Raw genomic sequence first — 26,002 nt, forward strand, 5'->3', positions numbered from 1 at the left:
TCCAATCTTTTTTTGTTTTTGTTTTTGTCTTTTTGTTTTTGGGTCACACCCACCAGCTCTCAGGGGTTACTCCTGGCTCTATGCTCAGAAATCTCTCCTGGCAGGCTTGGGGGACCATATGAGATGCTGGGATTGGAACCACCGTCCTTCTGCATGCAAGGCAAACGCACTACCTTCATGCTATCTCTCTGGCCCCCAATCTCATCCAGTCTTTGATGCTTTGGTACTTTACCAAATTTCACCTATGGTTCATCCTGTTTCTGGAGGCCATTGCATTGAGAAAGTACTTTTTATGATGAGTCAAAAAACATATGTACTGGGATCAGAGTGGTGACACAGCAGTAGGGCGTTTGCCTTGCACACAGCTGACCTAGGACGAACTGTGGTTTGATTCCCTGGTGTCCCATATGGTCCCCGAGCCAGGAGCAATTTCCGAGTCTATAGCCAGGAGTAGTAACCCCTGAGGATCACTGAGTGTGGCCCAATAAACAAAAAACAAACAAATAAATAAAAACATATGTACCTATCCATTCCATCCTTTTTATTAGTATAAAACAAAAGAGTAGAAGAGCCTTAACACTCAAAATTTGCTGACTTGAAAAGTTTTTAACTTAAAAATTTTTTTTAAAAACTTCATTGCTTTCATTACTTCCTCTGAAGTAATGAAAACAAACATAATGGCTCTCCCATATGGCAGATCTAAGGCTTTGGCACCAACTTTGGCTTTGGACATTAAACATAGTCCAAGTTTGGGGTCACACTAACATAGAGCCCTAAAGTGTGAAGCTGTTAACCTCAGTTCCTATTACTCGTTAACCTGTTTCCAACAATAACAAAATAAGGAATTAAAAAAAAAGCAAAAATATATACAAGCTGAAGAAGTCTAGCTGTCATTTTTATCAGACTCCAGTGTGAAACTAATTTTAGAATTAATATGCATGAATCTGAAATACCTAGAGTGACATATTAAGGTCTCTAATGAAATAAACCACATGTAAAAATAGATAGGGCCAGAGAGACAGTGGATACAGCACTTTCCTTGTATACAAATGACCCAAGTTGAATTCCTGGCACAATATACATTCCCCTATGCCTTGCCAGGAGTGTATCCCTGAATGCAGAGCCAGGAGTAGTAATCCCAGAGCACTACGAGATGTGGTCTCTAAAAATTAATAAAAACAGATAGGTAATTTAAGCAAAAATTAAAGGTTTTAAAAAAGACTCAAAGGAAATAAATCAGTTAGACAACACCGAATTTAAAAATGTTTGTGTCTTTCTTTTCTTTTCTTTTCTTTTTTAATATAATTTTTATTTTGATCATAGTGGCTTACATATTGTTGACAATAATATTTTAGGTACATATTTACATAAAATCAGGGGGGATTCCCATCGCCAAGTTGTCCTCCCTACACCTCCGTTTCTGTCCTACCTCCCATTTCCTTTTCCCTCACCCCAGAGCGGCTAGAATATGTGGTCCCCTCTGTATCTAACCCACTACTTAGTAGTCTTGCACCTGTTTGGTCTTGATGCCTCCCTTATTTCCCCTTCTAACTGGAGGTAGGACTAGCTAGTTCAAGTTGCGTGGTTTTGTTTGAAAAAGAGAAAAGTAATAAACTGGGGTAAGAGTCTAATACCCCAAAAATGGGCGGAGTCCTTCTAAAGGCTCTCATCATCAATTTGGGAGATGGAGAAAAAGAAGGTGAAACACTCCACTAGTACCAAAAGAAGTGTCAAATATCCAGTGAGGGCTCCAGCTATATCGATAAGCACCACAAAGAACAGACAAAACAAACAAACAAACAAAACAAAAACAAAAACAGACAAACAAAAATCACGCCATGGTCTTGAATTGAGAAACATGGCATAGCACATAACAAAAGAGAAGAAAGGAAGAGAAAAAAATAAGTATAATTGGGGACAACACTTTCAATAATCACACCCAAACAGAGAAATCGACCAAAATAGATAGGTAAATCAAAAATAATAATAACAATAAGGAATGAAGGTAATATATATATATTTATATAAAAAATAACCAAGGTTTTGTGCTTTTTGTATTTTTGTATTTTCTCTCCTGCCCTGGCACAGTAAATATTGGGGTCATTTGAAAAGAAATTCACTTGGCCTAAGAGATATGGGGTTTCTCCGTCCTTGGAGCATACTGTCATGGGATCAACTCTAGACTTTGCTCAGGATCCTTTACTTTCCCGGTGGTGGTTTTTTGTTTTTTTGTTTTGTTTTTTTTTTTGTTTGTTTGTTTTGTTTTTGGTGTGTGGAAGACTTCTGCTCTGTGTTTAGAGATCTCAGTATCTGCACAGATCCTGAGGTGGGACTTATGATGAAGTCAGTCTTTGTGGTTCTAGAGGTTCTGTTACCTCAGTGTCATTTTAATCCATCTTCTGTGGTTGGTGATCTTGGTCTTTGCACTGAACCTAGGGTGGCACCTAGGATAGCGTCTTTCTTTGTGCTTCCAAAAGCCCCATTCCGTTACAATTGTCTCTGCCGGACCTTTGGGACTGGGGATCATGTCCATCCGGGACAGCCTTAATACGGCGGGACCAACAACAAGGCCCAGCTCTAACATGATATCCTGACAACGAGGAAAATGTGAACATCTTGACCTTAGAGCAGATTATCCTACCTTACCAACTAACGACAAGACAAAACCAGAAGTCTTGGCACCCTTTGGTAGGTCCAAAAGCCAAGATCGGGATTTACAGATGACTGACTGCTAGAACCACGACCAGACTGTATACATCTTGGGACCAATAAAAAAGCCCTAGTTTAGGGTTTGAACTATGACCTGCACAATAATCATGATCCCCAGTCCCAAAGGTCCGGCAGAGACAAATGTTTGTGTCTTAATCACACCAAAGAAAGTGAAAATGTGGGCTGGAGCGACAGCGCAGCAGTAGGGTGTTTTGCCTTGCACTCGACTGAACCAGGATGGACCTCGGTTCAAGTCCCAACATCCCATATGGTTCCCCAAGCCAGGAGTAACCCCTGAGCTTCATTGGTGAGGCTCAAAACCAAAAAAAAAAAAAAAAGAAGGAATGGGAAATACATTTTTGTGATCATGAATTTATTAAGTGATTTGTACATGGCATCTATGAAGGACTTCCAAAGGCCAGTGATAAAAAAAAATAGTCTCTCTCACCTAGACCAATTAGATGCAAGACTACTACGTGGTGGGATAGGTACACAGGGGACCACATATCCTAGCAGCCCTGGGGGTGAGGGAGGTGGATATGGGAGATAGGACAAAAACGGAGGTGAAAGGAGGACAATTTGGTGATGGGAATCCCCCCTGATGTTATGTAAATATTTAACTAAAATATTATTGTCAACATGTAAACCACTATAATCAAAATAAAAATTATAAAAAAAATTAAAAATAGATTATGTTTAAACATTGAAAAAAATAGTCTCTCAAATGGTATAAATAGTCTCTCAATAGGAACATGAAAAGATTCTCAACGTTTCAATCATCAAGAAAGTTAATATCAAAATCAAAATGAGATACAACATCATAGCCACCATGATGGTGATAAACAGATAGGCTGGAGAGATATTTTAGGACTTAAGGCTTTTCATGCAACCCACCCTGGTTCAGTCTCCAGCACTACATCGTTAAAACATAACCAGGAAAAAACCCTGAGCCCAGAAACAGGAGTAGCTCTGAGTCATGCAAGGTGTTACCCAACTGCCCTATCTCCACAAAACAAAAACAAAAACAAAAAAATACAGATGGCAATGCTCTTGGCAAACATGTGAAGAAGTCATGAAGCCCTCATACATTGATTGATGAGAATGTGAAATGCTGTAGCCATTTTGAAAAATTTTACAAATATGTCTATAATATTCTTTTTTTTTTTTTTTTGTGGTTTTTGGGTCACACCCGGCAGTGCTCAGGGGTTATTTCTGGCTCCAGGCTCAGAAATTGCTCCTGGCAGGCACAGGGGACCATATGGGGCGCTGGGATTCGAACCGATGACCTCCTGCATGAAAGGCAAACGCCTTACCTCCATGCTATCTCTCCGGCCCCTATAATATTCTTAAATATACAATTTGTTTAATGTGTTATTCTTTAACTATTATTACTGTTAACTGGTATTATTCTTGTTTTTCTTAAATAATATAATTTATTTAACAGGAAAGCAAAACTTATCTAAACAAGTCCTTATTTTATACTTATATTAAAATAAGTGTATTTATATTAAAATAATAAGTGTACAATATTTAATCATTATTATGTTATTTTTTGTCTCCATACTGTGTTAAATTTAAAAAGTTTATTATCAGAAATCAAATAGATTCTGATATACACATGTTCAATGTTCAGACAATTGAATAACTATTTCTAGTATCTTGAAGTAATTTAGCTAAAGGGCTTTAAGAAGGGACTAGAGAGATAGTCTTGAGATAGGAAGTCTCAAAAAGTTTTGAGGAAAATATGTAAGGATATATGTCATATGTCTATATGAAACAGTAGGTTAATTGAAGTTAAGCTAGATATTGCATACATGAATGAGGTCACAGTCAAGAAAATAAGTTGATCATCTTAAAAATCTAAGATTAGAAATTTTATTTTAGAATTTTATTCTTTTTTAGTGAAAGTGCCTAGACAAGTCCCTTCTTGGCTTGTAAAAAGATACTTGAGGTAAGAGAACTATATACAATTTCTTCTTCTCCTGTGGTTTACAAGATGGTGGGTAGTGATTTGAATTAAAGCAACATTAGTGACATTTGCTAACATTTCCTTATATTCTACATATTGTAATACATACATGTGATTAAGTCAGGAAATCATACATGTGATTACACAGGAAAGACCATATGATGGATTTTGAAGGGTTCTATAATTTTGGTATCTCCAAATTATTCCTTGTAGATGCCTTTAAAAATCTAGTTAGATGTTTGTTATTACATTCTATGAGTTTCTCTGTTTAAAAAGAAATATTTTTGGGATAAGATAATCAGAATCTTATCATGAATAAGTATCTACTGTCTGTAATTGCAATTGGAGCACTAGAATAATACTAATACCTAAAAAAGAAATAGAAAGATAAGTCATGGGTAATATAAATAAGTTTTAAGTACTGTCTAAATCTGTAACTTTCTTTATAATTTTTCCTTTAATCATAATGGCTTACATATCATCCACAGTAATATTTTAGGGACATATTAACATTGAATCAGGGGAATTTCCATCACCGAATTGTCCTCCCTCCGCCTCTGTTCCTGTCCTGCCTCCCATATCCTCCACCCTCACCCCCGGGACTGCTAGAATGAGTGGCTCCCTCTGTGCCTAGCTTACTACTTAGTGTAAATCAGTAACTTTTATCAAAAATACCACTCTTGGTAAGTGTCTCTGTCCTGAAGATTAATGATATGAACAACCTTTTGAACAGCAAAAAACATTTGTACAAAAAACATGGCCTGCCTTCCTTGCCTTCTTTTTTCCTTCCTTCCTTCCATCCTTCCATCCTTCCATCCTTCCTTCCTTCCTTCCTTCCTTCCTTCCTTCCTTCCTTCCTTCCTTTCTTTCTTCTTTTCTTCCTTTCTTCTTTCCTTCCTTCCTCCCTCCCTTCCTTCCTTCCTTCTCCTTCCTTCTCCTTCCTTCTCCTTCCTTCATTTTCTTTTAAAAACTTAGTTTCTGGGCCACAAAGATAGTACTGGAGGCAATGTATTTGCCTTGCTGGGACCAACATATGTCCTCCAAGCACTACCAGTGCTATCATCCTTAGCACAGTCAGAAATAGACACTAGGCCCCAGGTATAGCTCAGCAAACACTCCCTCCTGAGGAAAAATGTTAAGTAAAAACTTAGTTTAAGCTCAATATATTGGGTTTTTTTGAAATGACTGTTCTGTGCCCACCCCCCCAAAATAAACTAGAAAATTGGGTCAAAAAAACTACTTTGACATGCCTAGATCTAAAATAGATTTGTTTAAACGAAGACTTAATTTTTAGGTGTGTTATTTATAATATCAATGGAAAAGATCCAATAACTTATAATGATAAAAGGAAGTAGAAAGGGACCATAATGATACTAATAGTGGGTAGGGTACTTGTTTTGTACAGAGCTGACCTGAATTCAACCCCCAGAACCACAGAACCCGAGCCCACGTACCACCATGTGTGGCTCAAAAGCCAATTAAAGAAAAGGAGGGGAGAAAGTGAAAAAAAATTAATGGGGTTTTCTAACTTCAATGAATTTTTTTTTGTGGTTTTTGGGTCACACCTGGCAGTGCTCAGGGGTTACTCCTGGCTCTATGCTCAGAAATTGCTCCTGGCAGGCACAGGGGACCATATGGGATGCCGGGATTCGAACTGATGACCTTCTGCATGAAAGGCAAACGCCTTACCTCCATACTATCTCTCCGGCCCCACTTCAATGAATTTTTGAGAAAATAGCTTAACTTCTCTGATTACCTAATATATACTTCCTCTTTGATGGAAAATAGAAGAACATTGGCCATCCTGCCTATATTATAAGCCTGTCCACGTAATAGCTGTAAGAATACTTTGCATGCTATAAGGCATGAAATCCCTAATATAAAATGACATTAGATTACTCTTAGATATTTTACTGTTGTCACTAAAATCAGTATACAATTTCTTTCAGCTCCCAAAAGCTTAGCAAAGACCAACAAAGACAATTTTTTAAAATTGGTAAAAGGTCAAACCAGGAAACAGTTCAACGCAAGAACACTGAATTATATGGAAATTGTTTCAAAGTGACATCTTTGAAAAATCCTTTAAGCAACAAGACTACCATTTGGACTGAAAAGACAAAGATACCAGTGGAAGGTGGGTTTTTTTTTTATTATTTAGGATTTTAATAAATGTAATAGTTATCAATAAATCGTTGAAATTCCAGATTATGGGAACTGAGTTTTTGAACAGATATTAATTACATATTATTACTTATTCTAAAAAGTTATCTTATTTCTATATGAATTAAATTTGAAGAAAATTAATTTATTTTAACATAACCTTGAAAAACATCAATTGATTTATTTTCAGCACCTCAATGTTATTCATTCTCTTTGCATATAATAGAATTTTTTCAAAACTAATGAAATATTGATGAAAACAACATATATTATTGTCAATATCATGGTGCTGGAGTGCCAAAAAATCAGAGGGACCAGAGTGATAGTACATACCTTGCATGTGACCAATGTGGGTTCAATCTTCGGCATCCCATATGGTCCCCTGAGCACTGCCAGGAGTGATCCCTGAATTCAGAGCCGAAAGTAATCCCTGAGCAGCGATGGATGTGGCCCCAATGCTTACTTGGGCTCAATTATAGGAAATGCTGCACACTAATCTACCGACAGAACAGATGGTTTGCTGGAACAGAGAAAAGAGGATGAAAGAGTGAAGTAAAGGTGCACAGTAATCATTTGGGGTGGTATTTTCTATTTTTTGTTTGTTTCTTTGGACCACACCCGTTTGACGCTAAGGGGTTACTCCTGGCTATGGGCTCAGAAATAGCCCCTGGCTTGGTGGGGGACCATATGGAACACCAGAGGATCAAACCGTGGTCGTCCTAGGCTAGCGCTTGCAAGGCAAGCAGACGCCTTACCCTCTAGCACCATCTCTCCAACCGCTATGGTGGTATTTTCTAGACGTCAATTGTGATGGTTTCACAGGTGTTCACAGCTCTTGGCATTGATCTGAGGCCTAAAAAATACTAGCTGGATGGTGAGGGCAGAGGTGGAGCAGCATTGCACTTTGGACATGTTGCTTTTGGGATGCTGTTGAGAAATTAAAGGAATATTCTGAATATGGATTTGCTATGTAAATCTATAATTCAACCCTTGCACATGGTCTCTGCATGTCCCCTCTTGAAATGTGGACTTTCGTACTTTCATGACTGGTGTGCAGTGGGGCTCTCACCACTTTTGAAGAAGCCCACATTCTCCATTTCTTATTATTCTCTCTCTTATCCTCTCCCTTCCCTTCCTCTCAGTACCTCCAAATAAAATCTGGTTTTATTGAGAGAGAGAGAGAGAGAGAGAGAGAGAGAGAGAGAGAGAGAGAGAGAAAGAGAGAGAGAAGTGAGAGAGAGAGGAGAAAGAGGAGAGAGGAGAGAGAGAGAGAGAATTGACTTAGAAATACATCTGGGAATTCTTTTTTTTTTTTTTTTTTTTTTTTTTTTTTTTTTTTGGTTTTTGGGCCACACCCGTTTGACGCTCAGGGGTTACTCCTGGCTATGTGCTCAGAAATCGCCCCTGGCTTGGGGGGACCATATGGGACGCCGGGGGATCGAACCGAGGTCCTTCCTTGGCTAGCGCTTGCAAGGCAGACACCTTACCTCCAGCGCCACCTACCCGGCCCCACATCTGGGAATTCTTAACTCATAGTATTTTAAGTAGTGAAACTAGATCAGATTACTAAAACAGTGTAGATACAGCAGAGAGTTAAGGACCAAGTCCCTAGAACATCAAAACTTATGGATTTGCAGAACAGGCAACAGCAAAATGAAAGGGTTGGAGGAAAACCAAGAGAAAATGTTTTCCTGGAAATTTAAGTGATCAAATAGAGGGAATAATTATAACTCTGACTTTTATTGTAGATAATCTTGTAGGGATGCATGTATTATTGGATTTTATAACATGAAAATTTGAGTACAGTCTTGATCAGAAGCATTTCAGTAGAATTATAGAAATACACTTCTTGGGCCAGAGTGCTAGCACAGCAGGTAGGGTGTTTGCCTTGCACACGACTGACCCGGGTTTGATCCCCAGCATCACACATGGTCCCCTGAGCCTTCCAGGAGTGATTTCTGAGTGCAGATCCAGGAGTAGCCCCTGGGTACTGCCAAGTGTGGCCCGCCCCAAATAACTAGAGGCCAGAGCAGTGGCACAAGCAGTAGGGTGTCTGTCTGCCTTGCATGTGCTAACCTAGGACAGACCATGGTTCCAGCCCCCAGTATCCCATATGGTCCCCCAAGCAGGAACAATTTCTGAGTGCATAGCCAAGAGTAACCCCTGAGCGTCACCAGGTGTGGCCCAAAAAACAAAAAAAGAAAAAAGAAAAAAATCTAGATAAATAAATAAAATAAAATAAATACACATTTAGTAAAGTGTTGGGTTGGGGGTTCTTTGACCACACTTAGCAGTGCTCAATATAGTACTGAAAATACTTGCCATAAAATCAGGCAAGAAAAATATATCAGGGGCATCCAGATAGGAAATGAAGAAGTCAAGCTCTCATTGTTTGTATATGATATAATACTATATTTAGGAAACCCTAAAGACTTTACCAAAAAGCTTCTAGAAACAACAGATTTGTATAGTAAAGTGGCAGGCTACAAAGTTAATACACAAATATCCATGACTTTTCTATATACAAATAATGAAAATGAAGGGATATTCAAAAAATAATCTCATTCACAAAATATGCCTTCAAAAATAAAGAGGATAAAAGGAAATGGAGACATATACCCTACTCAAGTATTGGGAGAATTAATGTTTTTTTTAAATGGCAATACTTTACAAAGCATTGTGTGCGTGTGTGTGTGTGTGTGTGTGTGTGTGTGTGTGTTGCTGTGGTTTTTGGGTCACACCCGGCAGTACTCAGGGGTTATTCCTGGCTCCAGGCTCAGAAATTGTTCCTGGCAGGCACGGGGGACCATATGGGACGCCGGGATTCCAACCCATGACTTCCTGCATGAAAGGCAAACGCCTTACCTCCATGCTATCTCTCCAGCCCCAGCATTGTATATATTTAATGAACTCTATAAAAATATCCATGACATTTTTCAAAATAATGGATAAAACACTCTTAAAGTTAATTTGGAACAACAAATATCCATGAATAACTAAAGCAGGGGTCTCAAACTTGCGGCCCTCCGTACAACATTTTGTGGCCCGCGGCCAGCCTTCAAATATTGCAGTATTCGCGATTATTTGCTTACTGAATAATCGCAATAAAAATCGCATTAGTAAGAAAAAATTCACATTAAACATTCGCATACCCCGAGCAGTTCCGTTAGGGGTATGCAAATGTTTAATGCGATTTTTTTTGCGATTTTTTTTCCTTACTAATGCGATTTTTTATTGCGAATATTCGGTAAGTGAAATCCCTTATGCAGCCCTGCCTCACCCCGACTTTGCCTCCTGCAGCCCCCAGGTAAATTGAGTTTGAGACCCCTGAACTAAAGGAATCCTTGGGGAAAAGAAGATGGAAGGCATCACTTTAAACTGTACTAAACAAACCAAGTGCCTAAGAATAGATGAATGGCTAAAGAAACTGTAGTACATCTATACTATACAAACATTAGGAAATGTGCAATCATGAAATTTGGTTATATATGAATGGATATGGAGAGTATTGTGCTGAATGAAATGAGTGAGTCAGAGAGGGACAGACATCCCAGCATCCCATATGATCCCTGGAGCCTACCAGTGGTGATTTCTAAATGCAGAACTAGGAGTAATCCCTGAATGCTGCTGGGTGTCCCCCCACCCCCAAATGCACAAGGAGTCTGCATTCTGGCCAACACTTGTTATTTTTTTCTATATATCCACCCCGCTGCTTCTTCAAAGCATAGGCTTAGTGCCACCATTTGGGTTCCTCTTTTCTTACCTCCTCCCATGTCTATTCCATTAGAAAATTCAAAAATATACCCAGGATTATAATACATTTCTCACCCTGACTCTCTCCTAAATTTCAGTAGCATTTCCACAAGATCATCTTGCTGTTCCCCCTTGTCTTCAGTCTGTTCTTATCTCAGTAACCTTCTGTATGACCCTTGTAAGCAAATATGATTCTGACTTACCTCAAATTTTTCAGTAACTCCACCTTCACACTGTAAAAATCAAAGTTGTACAACACCCTGTGAAGCCTTATATAAACTGTGTCTGAATTATCCAACTGAGATCAAAGCTTATATTTTTCCCTTAGTTCATTCACCTTTAGCAACCTGTGCCATTTTGGAGTTCCCTGACCATACCACCTGGCTCCAAGCTCAGAGCCTTCACACTGACCAAGTATTGTGCCTATAATTTTAATTGCGTTTTTTTGGTTTTCTGTTTTTATGTCTGCCTGACTCTTGTGATGAGTCAGCTGCACAGAGAATTCTTCTCTAATCACTGTTTTTTATGGTGTCAGAGATTGAAGCCAGAATTTTATATATGCAAGGCATGTGCTATCCTATCTCACCACATATCCCAACCCCTTTTGCTCACCTTCAAAATCAGAAATAATCTCCTCTCTGATTAATAGTCTATTCCTTCCCAGATCATCTTATCTCATAACTTTATCACTATCTGATATATAGCCACATATATATTTGACTTATTTTCCCTTTTTCTGCCTTTTTAAGCAAAATATAAGCTTCAGCAGGTGGAGTGATAGCACAGTGTTAGAGTGTTTGCCTTACACACAGCTGACCTAGGAGAGACACAGGTTTGATCTCCAGCATCTCATATGGCCCCCCTGAGCCAGGAGTGATTTCTGAGCACAGGGCTGAGAGTAACTCCTGAGCATGGCTGGGTGTGCCCCCGCAAAAAATATATAAACTGCAAATTGGTAAGATCATGTAGGTAAAATCCTGTATGTAATGCTCAATAAAAAATGTTCAATAAATATATTTACATATTTTGGTAGTTACTCCAACAGATCCAGATCACAGCAAAGTAAAGGAATCTTTACAAACAAGAAAGACTATAAATTGGACAGATAATGAAAAGAGGATCTACAGAGATAAGAAAATTACTAAGACTCAAGAAATACTGCAATATTTGTTCCCTATCATGGAAAACTCTAAAAGCATACAAACCACTCAGTTAAAACAGGTATTCCAGCCAAAAACCAACTTACAAAACCACTATCAGTAAGTTAATGCCATTTTCCTCATTCTTTGATATTTAATAGATTATTTTATAAGGAAAGAAAGGAAAGTAATATTACTTATTACTTCTTAGACTCAGAAACAGAAACATTAACTTGGTCAACCGTGTGCCTTATCCACTATCTGATCTCTTCAGCCCCACAAAAACTCTTAAAAATGGTAGAAGCCACAATATATTTAACAAAGAAGCAAAGGTCCAAATCCATAAGAGAACATTTGTTATGTAGAAGAAGTTATCAGCTTTTATTTGTATGAAACCACTCTTTAACTTGATTCTGCAAATAAAAGAATATAAAGAAGTGTATCCATGAAGTATGACCATCAGTGACTTGAAATTTTCCAGGTGTTCTTAAACCTTATAATTCTATGGAGCATCCAGAATTAGAAACAATTAATCTGTTATTTCATATTATTGATACTCAAAGGAAAGCAGAAAAATACTAGGCCAAATTTCTTTTAAGGATGCAGTGACAGGGGCCGGAGCGGTGGAGCAAGCGATAAGGTGTCTGCCTTGCATGTACTAACCTAGGATGGACCACGGTTTGAACCCCCAGCATTTCATATGGTCCCCCAAGCCAGGAGTGATTTCTGGGCTCATAGCCAGGAGTAACCCCTGAGCATCACTGGGTGTGGCCCAAAAACAAAACAAAATGAAAAAGGATGCAATAACACACTGAGACTAAAAATCTAATACTAATCAATATCAACAAATAAATTTATTTAAATTGCGAGCATTTCCAGATACTGTGACATCCACAGTCTAGTTCATTATCTGTCTTGTCTCATTTACCTCAATATATGCTTCCTTTCCCTTTATTATAAAATAGCATCTTAGAAAAACTTTATTGTGATATCTGGGATGATAGTAATGGATAGAGCTCTTTCCTGGCACACAGACAACTTAGATTTGATCCTAGCACCCTATATAGGCCCCATATTCCACCAGGAGTAATCCCTGAACACAGAACCAGGAGTAGTCCCTGAGAATTGCTGGGTGTGGTGAAAAAAAAAAAAAAAGGAAGGGAGGGAGAGAGGGGTGGGGAGTTTGGCAGTTTCTGTAATAAAGCAAATGGTGCTGGGGATATGGCTAGAACAATGGCAGAACATATGCCTCACATATATGAGAACCCCGGATTAGTTCTTACCATTGTAAAACAACCCATAAATATATACCAAAATAAGACTCCACAATTCATGCCTGAGCATTAATCCTAAGAAATGAGCCTTAACCAGAAGTGGGTTCAGGTGGACTCTTAGTGGTCCTCAGGTTCCCCCCCCTCCCTCCGTACTCCAGGGGAGAGGTGCATGGGGAGGAGGGCAGGCAGACATCTGACTTCCGGTTTCCTCTTTGATTATGGAGACCAGCTCTTGCCAGGTATAGGGTTTGGGGAAGCCCCATACCAGAGCTTTTCTCCCTAGCCTGGGGAATGCTGGGAGGCTTGGCAGGCCCCCAGCTGTCCTTGTCTTTTTCCCCTGACTCCAGGCCTTCCCTGGGTGCCAGCTCAGATGGCCAGAAGTGGGTTCAGGTGGACTCTTAGTGGTCCTCAGGTTCCCCCCTCCCTCCGTAATCCAGGGGGGAGGTGCATGGGGAGGAGGGCGGGCAGACATCTGGCTTCCGATTTCATCCTTGATTCTGGAGACCAGCTCTTGCCAGGTATAGGGTTTTTCTCCCCTGGACTTCAGTCTTTCCCTGGACACTGGTCTAGGTGGACTCTATAGGGGTCAACAGGCTTTCCCCCTATCTCTCCCTACACTAATGGGAATGCACTCTGGGAGGAGGGCAGGCTGTTCTAGCACTGGTTTATATTGAGACAGTCAGTGGAAATTTTTTCTCTTTTTTTTCATATTGATATTATTGTGTGCATATATTCTTTTTTTTTCTTTTCTTTTTTTTTTTTTTTTTTTGGTTTTTGGGCCACACCCAGCAGTGCTCAGGGGTTACTCCTGGCTGTCTGCTCAGAAATAGCTCCTGGCATGCACGGGGGACCATATGGGACACCGGGATTCGAACCAACCACCTGAGGTCCTTGGATCGGCTGCTTGCAAGGCAAACGCCGCTGTGCTATCTCTCCGGGCCCATGTGCATATATTCTATATATCCATAATATCCATCTTGTATTGGGACCTTGATACTGCCCTACAAAGCTCATTTCTAATATTTTACTGCCTCAGTCCCAACCCTTACTTCCCCCCATTCTCCCATGTAGGTGCAGCTAATGACATGAAGCTCACCACATAGAATGATAAGTGCAGTTAGAGAAATAACTACACTGAAAACTATCATAACAATGTGAATGAATGAGGGAAAAAGAAAGCCTGTCTCGAGTACAGGTGTGGGTGGGGTTGGGAGTAGGTAGATCTGGGAAATTGGTGGTAGGAATCCTGCACTGGTGCAGGGGGTGTTCTTTACATGACTGTAATCATACAAGTACAATTATATTTGTAATCACGGTGTTTAAATAAAGATAATTTAAGAAAAAAGAAATGAGCCTTAAACACCTACAAAAAATATAGTGTAATGTTTAAAGAAAGCTTTATTTGTAGTAACCATAGCTGGAACTATTCCACATGTCCTGTGGCTGAATCATTAAAGAAACTGTTACTTATCCAACACCTTGACCTTCTGCTCAGCATTAATGAGTGAACTATTATATACAAACCAACCTGGCTGAGTCTCCAAAGAATTAGGCAAGGTGGAAAGAAACCAAGCCCAAGAGATTCAATACCTTGTCTTTTCATTTCTTTCTTTTTTGTGGGTTTGGGAACTGCACCCTGCTGTACTGAAAACTTACTCCTTACCCAAGGATCACTCCTGTCAGTGGTCAAGAGAACTTATGTGCCAGGGATCAAAGTGGGTTCAGCCTTGTGCAAAATAAAGTTTTCATCCTTGTACTATCTCTCTAGCCCCTGTGGTTCAATTTATATAACATACTTGAAATAAACATAATTTGGACAGCAGATTAATGATTATCAGGAGTTTTAGAGGATATGGAGAAGAAAATATGACTATATAAGGGAATTTGGGGGAACTCTTCTATATCTTGGCTATATAAATGACAGTCCTGATTGTAAAATTTGCTACAGTTTGGCAAGATATTGTTCTTAGGAGAAACTGGGGAAAGAGTATATGGGAATGCTCATTGTTAGTTCTTCTAGCTGCAGGTAAGTAAGTCTACAGTTGTTTAAAAAGATGAATTAAAAACATGACTGAAATTTCATAGTAAAAAATATGGAATAGTAACTTTAAAAAAAAACCTAGATTTTTAATTATAACCTATTACATAAAATCTCCCCTCCAAGGGAAAAAAATCTCTCTCTTGTGCTCAATACTAGTCTTTTTTACTAACTGCAGAGAGGGAAAATTTGTATATACTAACTTTATTGTCACAAAATAACAAAATTGAATTTCAGGAAAAAATATTTCAGGAAAAAAATAAAAATGTAGAAAATATTTCTGAAATGTATAATAAGTAATGAAGTATAATAAATAATAAGTAAAGAGCTGAGGCCCAGAGTGACCACTACAACAGGAAATCCAGGAGTCAGAGAAACTAAACATAGCCACTAGGCATTTAGAAATTCAGGGTTTTACTGTATTACCTAAAAATCTGGAGGTTAAGACTTGGACCATTTTCAAAGAAATCATGCTAAAATATGGGGCTAGAGTGACAGGTTAGCAGGAACAGCATTTGCTTTGCTGGTGGTTACCTTAATTGGTTTGTCAATACCCTGATTCCCAGAATGTTGCAAGGAGTGACTTCCTGTGCACAGATCTAGGAGTAGGCCTTGCCCTGAGCACCACTGAATGTGACTTAAAACCACCCAAAAAAAGGGAAGAAAAAAGAAACCACAGTAAAAGAATGAATGCATTCACAGAGGAAAAACACAGAATTTAAACAGTGACAGATACTTAAGAAACTGTAGATATTTAGAGACTATGATGGATCAAAAGTCACATATTTTATTGTTTTTCCTAGAATAAAGCCATCTGCTTATGTAAAAATCAAGAAATACCACTCATCTTGGACAGCACCATCCAGAAATTCTGCTTTTGTAAACCAGAGCAATCTCGTCATAAATTCTCCAGAATGCCTCCAGTCTGAATCTCAGAAGTCACTTAAAGATTTGGCATCTCCCAAGGGTTCCATGAGGAGGAAAATATATTCTGCAAATAGCACCACAAAGACCAGAGAGTCGCAACTTCTGAATAGCAAATGGGACCAACCCTCAAGTGCTGAGTCTAACATGATTACCAAAGACAAGACCGTTCACAATGAAGAACCTGTCCAGCACAGCTTCATGCATATCATCCCCTACCTCACTAAAACCAAGGCTGGTCAGTCAAAGAAGTCAAATACTGGTCAGCCCTCACCCCACTGGAAGTTACCAAGGGACAAGTAATGTAGGATGCTTTGAAAACTTTGATTGGAAAATAGTCTAAGTCTGTAATGAAAAGAGAGAAAGTTGTTTGCACTTCCTGGCCATCTCCCCACTGGACTTCACTCTCATGTAGATGCATCTTTGAAACTGTAAATTCTGATGAGTCCAGCGACTCTTAAGCTGGAGCATTTGGAGATTCACAAAGAAACCCATGGAAAATATAGAAAACTTCAAGAAATTGACATAAGGGGGAAATACTATGAACTTTTTATTTCTTGCAAAATTACTATTGCACACAACCAAGAAACCCAAGGAAGGAAATACAGGCTTTCAATGACTTTTACCTTTCTTCAAGTCAGCAAAGAACATTTTCTGGATTTCTGTTATATTTTCAGTATGCTAGACACCAATAGTGATTCAAGGATATTTCTCCCCACAGAAAATTACCATATCATTATGCATTTAAAATACATGGGTAACATAATTTTTTAAATGTGAGTGCTCAATACTTGCTTAGTGGTATGGTTCCAACAATTGGACAAAGAAATACCAGATCCTAATTGTACAAAGCAAAAGTGTGGTCTAAAGTGGCTCTAAAATGAATAGAGTATGGCTAAAATAATCCTTTTGCTTCTGAAAATAAATGAGCAAACATTAGTTTCCTTGAAAGCTGGTGAAGGTATATCCTCATTTATGCCTGTGGAAGTAAAGTACCTCTCACAGATAAGTATTTAACAAGACAGCACAAATGAGAGGGCACCGCAGAGAGGCAGGTATACCAGACAAATGTGTGAAGATGGATGTGTTAAGTGGTCTGCCAACCTAGACTGCTGAGATAAGTCTGCCCACCTAGACCACTGTGACTTCCCCTGCAGAATGGGGCTAAGCAAAGTCAGGATCACATAGGTGGTAAGAATTAGAGTTTTAGAAATAAGCCTAATTAGGACACAGTATAAAGATGAGCTAAGAAACATTGTGGCTGGGTGTCTATCTACTCACAGCAATATTTGCAGTAGCCAAAGAGGGCTCAAGGAGCTTTCATTAGGATATTAAAGCTAATATTTAATTTTTATGTGTTAACTAGGATGTTTTTGGTGCTTATTTTGAAATTTGGGGAAGATGTTTTGTTTAGGGACCACTCCCAGTGTTGCTCAGGCTTTACTTGGGCTCTGTGGTCAGAAATAACTCCTGGAGGACTTTGAGGCCATATGAGCTGTCAGAGATCATATTGGGTCAACGCATGCAAAGCCAGTGGCCTAACCATAATAATATCTCTCCAGTCCCCAGTTTGGGTTTAGAGTCTTGTTTTCTAGAAAAGTTGTCTTTTTTGTTGTTTGATTGGTTTGGGAAGAGTTGGGCCACACTCAGTGGCGTTCAGGGGTTACTCCTGGCTCTGTACTCAGAATCATTCCTTGCAGACTCAGGGGACTTTATGGAATGTCAGGATCAAACCCAGGTGAGATGCTTATAAGGAAAATGCCCTACCTGCTGTGCTATCACTACAGCTCCTCTAGAAAATTCTGAGGCTCACAACAAAATTAAATAAATGGTACAAAGATTTTCTATACTCAAACACACACACACACACACACACACACACACACACTATTGCCTCCCATGACCATCAATATCAGCAGAATGAACATTTATTACAAATGTTAAATATACATTATCAAGTTTTATCCAGACCATTGTTTACATTAGGGCTTACTCTTGGCAGTGAGTACACTTTCTGTGTTTGGACAAGTATATTATTAAATGTACATTGATAGTCATACAGATTAGTTTGGCCTAAAAATTCCCTGTGCTCTGCCTGTTCTTTTCTCTCTAAACTCTAGCAACCCATAATTTTACTACTGTCTTTGTAACAGTACTGCTTACTTTTATTTTTCCAGAATATCATATAGTAGAAATCAATATGTAATCTTTTCACATTAGTATATAAGATCTAGTATGTATTTTCAGGGCTTGATAGTTCATCTGTTTTTAATGCTGAATATTTCATTGACAATAAAATTTATGAACTAGAAGTGCTAAATAGGGAGGAAAAGGCACAAATTATAAATTAATATCAGAAGAAAAGATGTCATTTGCATTGATCATATATATTGAAATGATAAGGAATGTCATAAAAAGCTCTGCCATAAACCTGATAATCTAGATGAAATTAACCAATTTATTTAAAATATATAATGCCAAAATTCACATAAGGATGGATTGCCTTAATAGGCCTTTATTAAATTAACAAATTAATAGTTAATAATAATAACCTTCCAAAAGAGAAGTCATTAGGCTAAAATGAGTTTACTGATGAATTATACAAAAATTTTAATAAGGGGCCGGGCGGTGGCGCTAAAGGTAAGGTGCCTGCCTTGCCTGCGCTAGCCTTGGACGGACCGCGGTTCGATCCCCCGGTGTCCCATATGGTCCCTCAAGCCAGGAGCGACTTCTGAGCGCATAGCCAGGAGTAACCCCTGAGCGTTACCGGGTGTGGCCCAAAAAAAACAAAAAAAAAAAATTTTAATAAATTTTTTTTTGGTTTTTGGGCAACATCTAGCAATTCTCAGGCATTATTCCTGGCTTTGAGCTCAGAAATCACTCCTGGCAGACTCCAAGGACCATATGGGATGCCCAGGATTGAATCCGGGATGTCAGCATGCAAGGAAAACACCCTACCTGTTGTGCTATGGCTCCAATTCCTCAATAAAAAAAAATATTACCAAGTCTCTAATAGGTCTTCCAGAAGACAGAAACAGAAGTGTGTGTGGCCCAAAACAATAAATAAATAAATAAATAAATGATCTGCTTTTAAAAAAAAATAAAGGGATACTTAACCCATTCTTTTTTGAGAGGCCACACCCAGTGACGTTCAGGGGTTACTCCTGGCTATACACTCAGAAATTGCTCCTGGCTTGGGAGACCAGGAGGGATGCCGGGGATCAAACGTAGGTCCATCCTGAGTCAGCCACATGCAAGGCAAATGCCCTACTGTTGTGTTATTGCTCTGGCCCCGTAACCCATTCTTTAAGGCAGCATGAAGACACTGCAACACACACACACACACACACACACACACAAATAGATGAAGCAAGGAAGTAAGCAATATAGCAGAAAAAGGCAGAAGCAAAGCTAGTTCAGGAATTGAGGCTAGCAAAAATGACTTCTGAATGATTTATGTTAGAGTCTACAGAAGGTAAACAGTATCAATGCAAATATTTGAATTACACTTTATTTTTAAAAAGAGTGATTGTCATTCAGAAACTTCAAACTACAGTTACAGGTTAATTAGTGTGTGGGTTTAACCACAGACTATATTAAAAAAAAAAAAAGACCAAAGGGGCTGGAGAGATAGCATGGAGGTAGGGTGTTTGCTTAACATGCAGAAAGATGGTGGTTTGAATCCCAGCATCTCATATGGTCCCCTGAGCCTGCCAGGAGTGATTTCTGAGAGTAGAGCCAGGAAGTAACCCCTGAGCGCTGCCAGGTGTGACCCAAAAACCAAAAACCAAAAAAAAAAAAAAAAAAAAGACCCAGTAAATTTTAAAATAACAATGTCATCTAAAATGAAGTTTGGAAGCTATACTCTCTCCTGGCTTCTTTTTCTCTATTTGTAAGAGATTTGGGTCACCTTTAAGCTTGTGTGAAGCCAAAAAGCCAAAGGTTACATGAAAGAAATCCTTCCCATCAAACTTCTTGCAAAAGGCATCAGGAAAAAATGAAGAACTTTAAAGGGTCCTCTCCATGAAGCCTCCAGGAATGCATCTCCTGATTCCCAAGATGGGACTTAGGAAGAGAAAGATATCAGCTGGAAGAGCAGGATAGAGTACATGGCCTACAGGTGGTCCACTGGGCTCCATCCCATGCATCACACCACCTGCAAAGCATCCCTTGGTATAGTTCTGGAGGTCATACCTTTGGTCTCAACACTGCAGGACCTGAACAGCACCATACACAACCTTGGGCCTAGCATTGAACCACTCACTTGTTTGGTCGATGGCTCAGAGTGGCCCCCCAGAGCCTCTGAGCATTACTTTCAAGTTTCCCACCCAAGTAAATTTAATTTCAAAAATAAAATGTCAAGGGCCGGAGTGGTGGCACAAGCAATAAGGCACCTGCCTTACCCTCAGTACTAGCCTAGAACGAACCGTGGTTCATCCCCTGGCATCCCATATGGTCTCCCAAGCCAGGAGTGATTTCTGAGCGCATAACCAGGAGTAACCCCTGAGCATCACCGGTGTGGCCCCAAAACCAAAAAAATAAAAATAAAATGTCAACTGAAAGAGCAAGGAGTAATGGTTCAAAAGCCAGAGTGGTGGCAGAAAGTAAAATATCCTGAGCACAGACAGGTCTATGCAAAGCAATCATAAGTGGGGAAGTCAATACACAATAAAGGGGTTCACAAATGTATCCAACACAATTTCAGTTCAATCCTCTCATACTTTCCAGCCATCGCTAAGTATAACCCTGGGGCTCCAGCACCACCATAGTGTCCCAAGTGTTCGCAGTTCTGTGGGACCATCACTACCTACACAGACTCTTCTCACCCAGGATGAGCTGAGAATCACCACTGGCAACAGTTCTGGAGCACCGGAATGCTACTTGGGAGGCAAAAACAGAATTGAAATTAAGATATAAAAGGCATAAAGCTGCGCTATATGTAATAAAGATCGTCACTTAAAACTCAATTTTAATTTTAGATTAAGGATCTTGAAATGTTATTTCAATATTTGATGATATTTTAGAAATGGATTCTTTCCTTCCCACCCACTTCTCCCCTACCTCCCCCTCCATGATATTTATTCTTTGGGGTTTTTTTGTTTGTTTGTTTTGGTTTTTGGTTTTTGGTTTTTGGGCCACACCCGGTGATGCTCAGGGGTTACTCCTGGCTGTCTGCTCAGAAATAGCTCCTGGCAGGCACGGGGGACCATATGGGACACCGGGATTCGAACCAACCACCTTAGGTCCTGGATCGGCTGCTTGCAAGGCAAATGCCGCTGTGCTATCTCTCCGGGCCCAATATTTATTCTTTGTATATTTTATTTATTCTTTGTAACTCATACATTTCTTTTTGTTTTGGGGGGTGGGCCACATCTGGTGACGCTCAAAGGTTACTCCTGCCTATGTGCTCAGAAATTGTTCCTGGCTAGGGGAACATATGGGATGCCGGGAATCAAATCAGTTCTGTCCTGGATCTGTCATATGCAAGGCAAACACCCTACCGCTGTGCTATTGCTCCAACCCCTGTAACTCATATATTTCTATTAAATGTATCCAATTAAAACTTTTCCTTCTGAAAAACAATCAGGTCAGAGATCCAGTTCAGGTTACAGCCTCCACTCCTACCCAATTAAAAAAAAAAAAAAAAAAGACCCATTGAGTCATTGGAAATTGCTCTCCATACACCATAAACAAACATGCACTTGGGCTAAGCTGGTGAATCATAGAACAGTGAGCACTGAAGCCAGGAGCCCTCCACATTGGCTCGGGCCAAGAGAAGTTCTGTGCTGGGAGCCTCTAGCCAAGAATGCTGAGACACCCTGTGCCCCACCTCCCATCGAGGCAGGTAGCACTTCCTAGGAGGACTGGACCCTGTTGCAGAGACTATAGCTGGCACACAGCACAGTCCAAGGCCTACCTCCCTCTGCTCAGCTTGAGGGCAAAGGCTCTTTCTGGGTTTGGTCAGGAAAACAGCTTCCTTGCCCAAGGATGGTCCTGAGGAAGTGGTTCCAGGAAGGCAAGGTCAGCTGACCAGACCAGCATCTGCTTTCCTCCCAGTAAGAGTCTCCCAAAGCAGAGGGGGCACTGAGAAGAGGCATCCCTCATTTTAACCCTCAGCAGTGATAGTTTGCCCAAGAGACCTGTAAGAAGCAAGAGATCAGGAGTTCACCCCAAGTAAAGGGCTAGAGTAGGGTGGAGTGTGCAAAAGTTCAAGGTTCAGGGCACCATTTGAGGAGCCAGGCTTTGCTTCAGGAACCAGGGCTCCATCCTCAGCACTGCATAACCCTAAGCACAGCCAGCAGGGACCCCCAAGCACTGAGCCAGGAGTAGCTCCCGAGCATTCCTGCATATGACCTCTCTCCCAAAACCCACACAAGAAACATGGAAGTGTGGGTGGTGAGTGGTTAGGAGCTGGGTGAGAGGGGCCGGAGCAGTGGCACAAGCAGTTGGGCGTTTGCCTTGCATGCACTAACCTAGGATGGACCGCGGTTTGATCCCTGGCATCCCATTTGGTCTCCCAAGCCAGGAGCGATTTCTGAGCGCATAGCCAGGAGTAACCCCTGAGCGTCACCAGATGTGGCAGAAAAACAAACAAACAAACAAAAAACTGGATGAGAGCAGTAAACTCAGTCCATGGCAGAGAACGAAAGAGAAAGCTAGATTTAGAACAAAACAAGCAAGGCTTAATGACTCATTTTGGAGGGGGAAGGGATGGCCCCATCTGAGTTCAGAGGGGGACCATTCAGGGTGGCAGTGCCCAGCAGGCTGAATAGTTCAGTGCCACTGCTAGAGAAGGGAGTCCTTCTCAGTCCTGCAGCAGCACAGCTTAAGAGCCAGGAATGCCCTGGATCACATGCTAGCACTCTTAGCCTCTATTCTTGTTTCTGAAATTGAAAGATTGAAAACAGCAGAGGAAACCACACTGGAAGCTAGAAAACTGGAACCACACTGGAAGCTAGATGGTTTAAACCCTAACCATCCTATGCACACAAGATGGAGTAGGACAAGGGTTTGAAACAATAAAAGGAAACATTTCAGGGCAGGACCAGGTGACACCCAATGGTGTGTAGGCTCAGGCAAGACCCTGGCAGTGCTCTGGGGAGCTTCTGGGATGCTGGGACTCTATCCAGAGTTGACACGGTGCAAGACAATTACCTTCACTCCCATACTATCACTCAATATCTCTTCAACCAAGAAGTTTGGTTGGTTTGTTATTTTTTAATTTTTTTTTGTGTGGTTTTTGGGTCACACCCGGCAGTGCTCAGGGGTTATTCCTGGCTCCAGGCTCAGAAATTGCTCCTGGCAGGCACGGGGGACCATATGGGGTGCCGGGATTCGAATCGATGACCTCCTGCATGAAAGGCAAATGCCTTACCTCCATGCTATCTCTCCGGCCCCTTATTTTTTAATTTTGAACAAGTGTTCAGTCTAACTTGATCAAGTTTGAAAGCAGAATATTGAGTTAGTTGAATGAAAACCTCCAGTGCAGTAAATAGTGGTTCCTGCCCAGAGAGGCCCAGAATGGGGGTGAGGGGAAGCGGAGGGGAGGCGTAATCCAGCAGGACAGCTGGAATGTATTGGGTGAAGCAAGTTGAACGTTTCTGGGGAGCTGGAACTGGGCATTATCAGGAAAGAACGATTGATATCCATGCCATTTTTAAATTTTAAAATATGATTTGAGGTTTGTGCTAAGTCCATGGAAAGCCAAGCACACAACACATGAGGCAATTATTAGCTCTAAGAAAGACAAATGAGCTCTGCAGGACAGGAAAGAAATTGTGTATGAAGCTCAGTTGCTGAACATGACAGTTGAATCATTGCAACACTGAAAATTCAGATTATCAATGTCAACAAAATTAGAGCCAATTTAGAAGGCAGTGAGGCCTTGTTTGTGGTGCCTGAGCTTACATCTAGCAGAAAAGGAGAGTGTGAGAGCTTGTTTTCATAACATACTTGAAAAAAAATTTTTTGACTCAACATATTTTCATCAACTGTACAACCAACAGTAGGGCATTTGGCCTATACATGGCTGACCTGAGACAGACCCGAGTTGGGTCTCTGGCATTCCATATGGTCCCCCTAACCTAACAGGAGTAATTTCTGAGTGTAGAGCCAGGATTAACTTCTGAGCACCACTGGATTTGCCCGCCCCCAAATACAACTATTCAAATTCAACAATTTTTTCTGGGTTTTGGGCCACACCAGGTGACACTCAGGGGTTATTCTTGGCTCTGCACTCAGAAATCACTCCTCGAGGCTGAAACAATAACACAGTGGTATGACATTTGCCTTGCACATGGCCAACACAGGACGGACCCCAGTTCCATTTCCAGCATCCCATATGGCCCCCAAGCCTGCCAGCAGCAAATCCCTGAGCACTGCCTGGTGTGACCCCCACCCAAAAAAAATCACTCCTGGCAGGCTCAGGGGACCATATGAGATGCTGGGGATCAAACCTGGATCAGCTGCATGCAAGGCAAATACCCTATCCGCTGTGCTATCGCTCCAGCCCTCAAATAAAAAGTTTAATTTTTTTCCCTTGTGGTATGTCACTTCTCTCATCAGTACTTTTTTCTCAAGGTTTTTATTTCCACCCAAACATTAAAGTTTTCTGCCTTCAAAGTATTGTTTTGTGTGTGAGTTAGATTATATTGATAGAAATTCTGTTTTTAATAACAACAGCTCCCATTGCAATGTGCTCACGACTATACAAAGCCCCTTCAGACATTTCCGTTTGTTTTGTCTGGAGGCCAACCCAGCAGTGTTCAGGGCTTACTCCTAGCTGAGTGCTCAGAAATGGGTTCTGATGAGACTCAGGGGGCCATGTGTGATATCAGAGATCTAACCTGGATTAGCCACTTTGAGCCTACCCGTGCCAGTGCTCCACCTGTCCCTTTGGCCCTAGCACTTTCAGACATTAACTCCAGGTTCCCCAAGATGGGAGAAAAGGTAGAAATCTGTAGAAAATAGGGGCCGAAGTGATAGCACAGTGGTAGGGCATTTGCCTTACTTACATGTGGAGGACCTGGGATGGACCCGGATTCAATCCCCAGCATCCCATATGGTCCCTCAAGTCTGCCAGGAGTAATTTCTGGGCTCAGAGCCAGGAATATCCCCTGAGGGCTGCTATGTGTAGCCCATCCCCCCACCCCCCAAAAAAAAAGAAAAAAAGAAATCTGTAAAAAATAGAAACAAAGGAGAAATTTGTTTCCATTTTACAGAGGAGAAAGGATGCTCAGAATTTGTTGATCTCTGTGATTAGACTCTGCTTTTCTGGAGATCTCATTATTCTGAGTTCGAAAGAGCTACAAAGGGGAAAAATGGTAATTCCAGTAACTTCTCCTTTGCAGATGGGGGGAAACAAGCTCTTCACACAAAAAAATCCAGGTTGATTCAATAATGTTACTAGTTAGCCACCTATTGATAACCACGTTTAATTCCAAATCGGTTTTTAGGGGCTGGAGCCATAGTAGAATAGGTAGAACACGTACTTGCCTTGCAAACAGCTGACCCAGGTTCAACCCTGGGCGCTGCTAAGAGCAACCCCTGAGTACAGAGCGAGGAGGAAGTCCTAAACATTGCCCAGTGTGACCCAAAAATAAACACACACACACACACACACACACACACACACACACCCCACCTCCACCACCAAATTAGTTTTTAGCTACCTGGTCACACAATCAGACAGAGTAATATAAAAATTCTAAGATGGGGGCTAGAGTGATAGCACAACAGTAGACTGTTTGCCTTGCACACAGCCGACCCCAGATGGACCCCAGTTCGATCCCCGCATCCCATATGGTCCCTTGAGCCTGCCAGGAGCAATTTCTGAGTGCAGAGCCAGGAGTAACCCCTGAGCGCCACCAGGTGTGACCCAAGCCCCTCAAAAATAAATAAATAAAAATAAAAGCTCTAAGATGTTCGTGTGATTACAAAAATGAAAGCTTCAGTGTGAAGCTTTTATTTTTATTTTGAAATAAATGAGGTGTTCCAGCCCCTCTGGCCTGGAGCCAGCATACCCCTAAGAAGACTG

At 40.7% G+C, this 26,002-nt stretch overlaps 1 protein-coding gene across 1 annotated transcript in view; it reads left to right on the forward strand.

Annotated features, from left to right (window-relative positions):
* Positions 1 to 26,002, forward strand: part of AGBL3 (AGBL carboxypeptidase 3) — a 66,049-nt gene that overhangs the window by 39,733 nt on the left and 314 nt on the right. Inside the window, exons 14-15 of the mRNA XM_049782454.1 lie at positions 11,625 to 11,850; positions 15,846 to 16,204. Of these exons, the coding sequence (XP_049638411.1) occupies positions 11,625 to 11,850; positions 15,846 to 16,204 (585 nt within the window). The remainder of the gene's footprint in view (positions 1 to 11,624; positions 11,851 to 15,845; positions 16,205 to 26,002) is intronic.

The sequence above is a fragment of the Suncus etruscus genome, chromosome 1, assembly GCF_024139225.1.
Source record: "Suncus etruscus isolate mSunEtr1 chromosome 1, mSunEtr1.pri.cur, whole genome shotgun sequence".
Lineage (NCBI taxonomy): Eukaryota > Metazoa > Chordata > Mammalia > Eulipotyphla > Soricidae > Suncus > Suncus etruscus.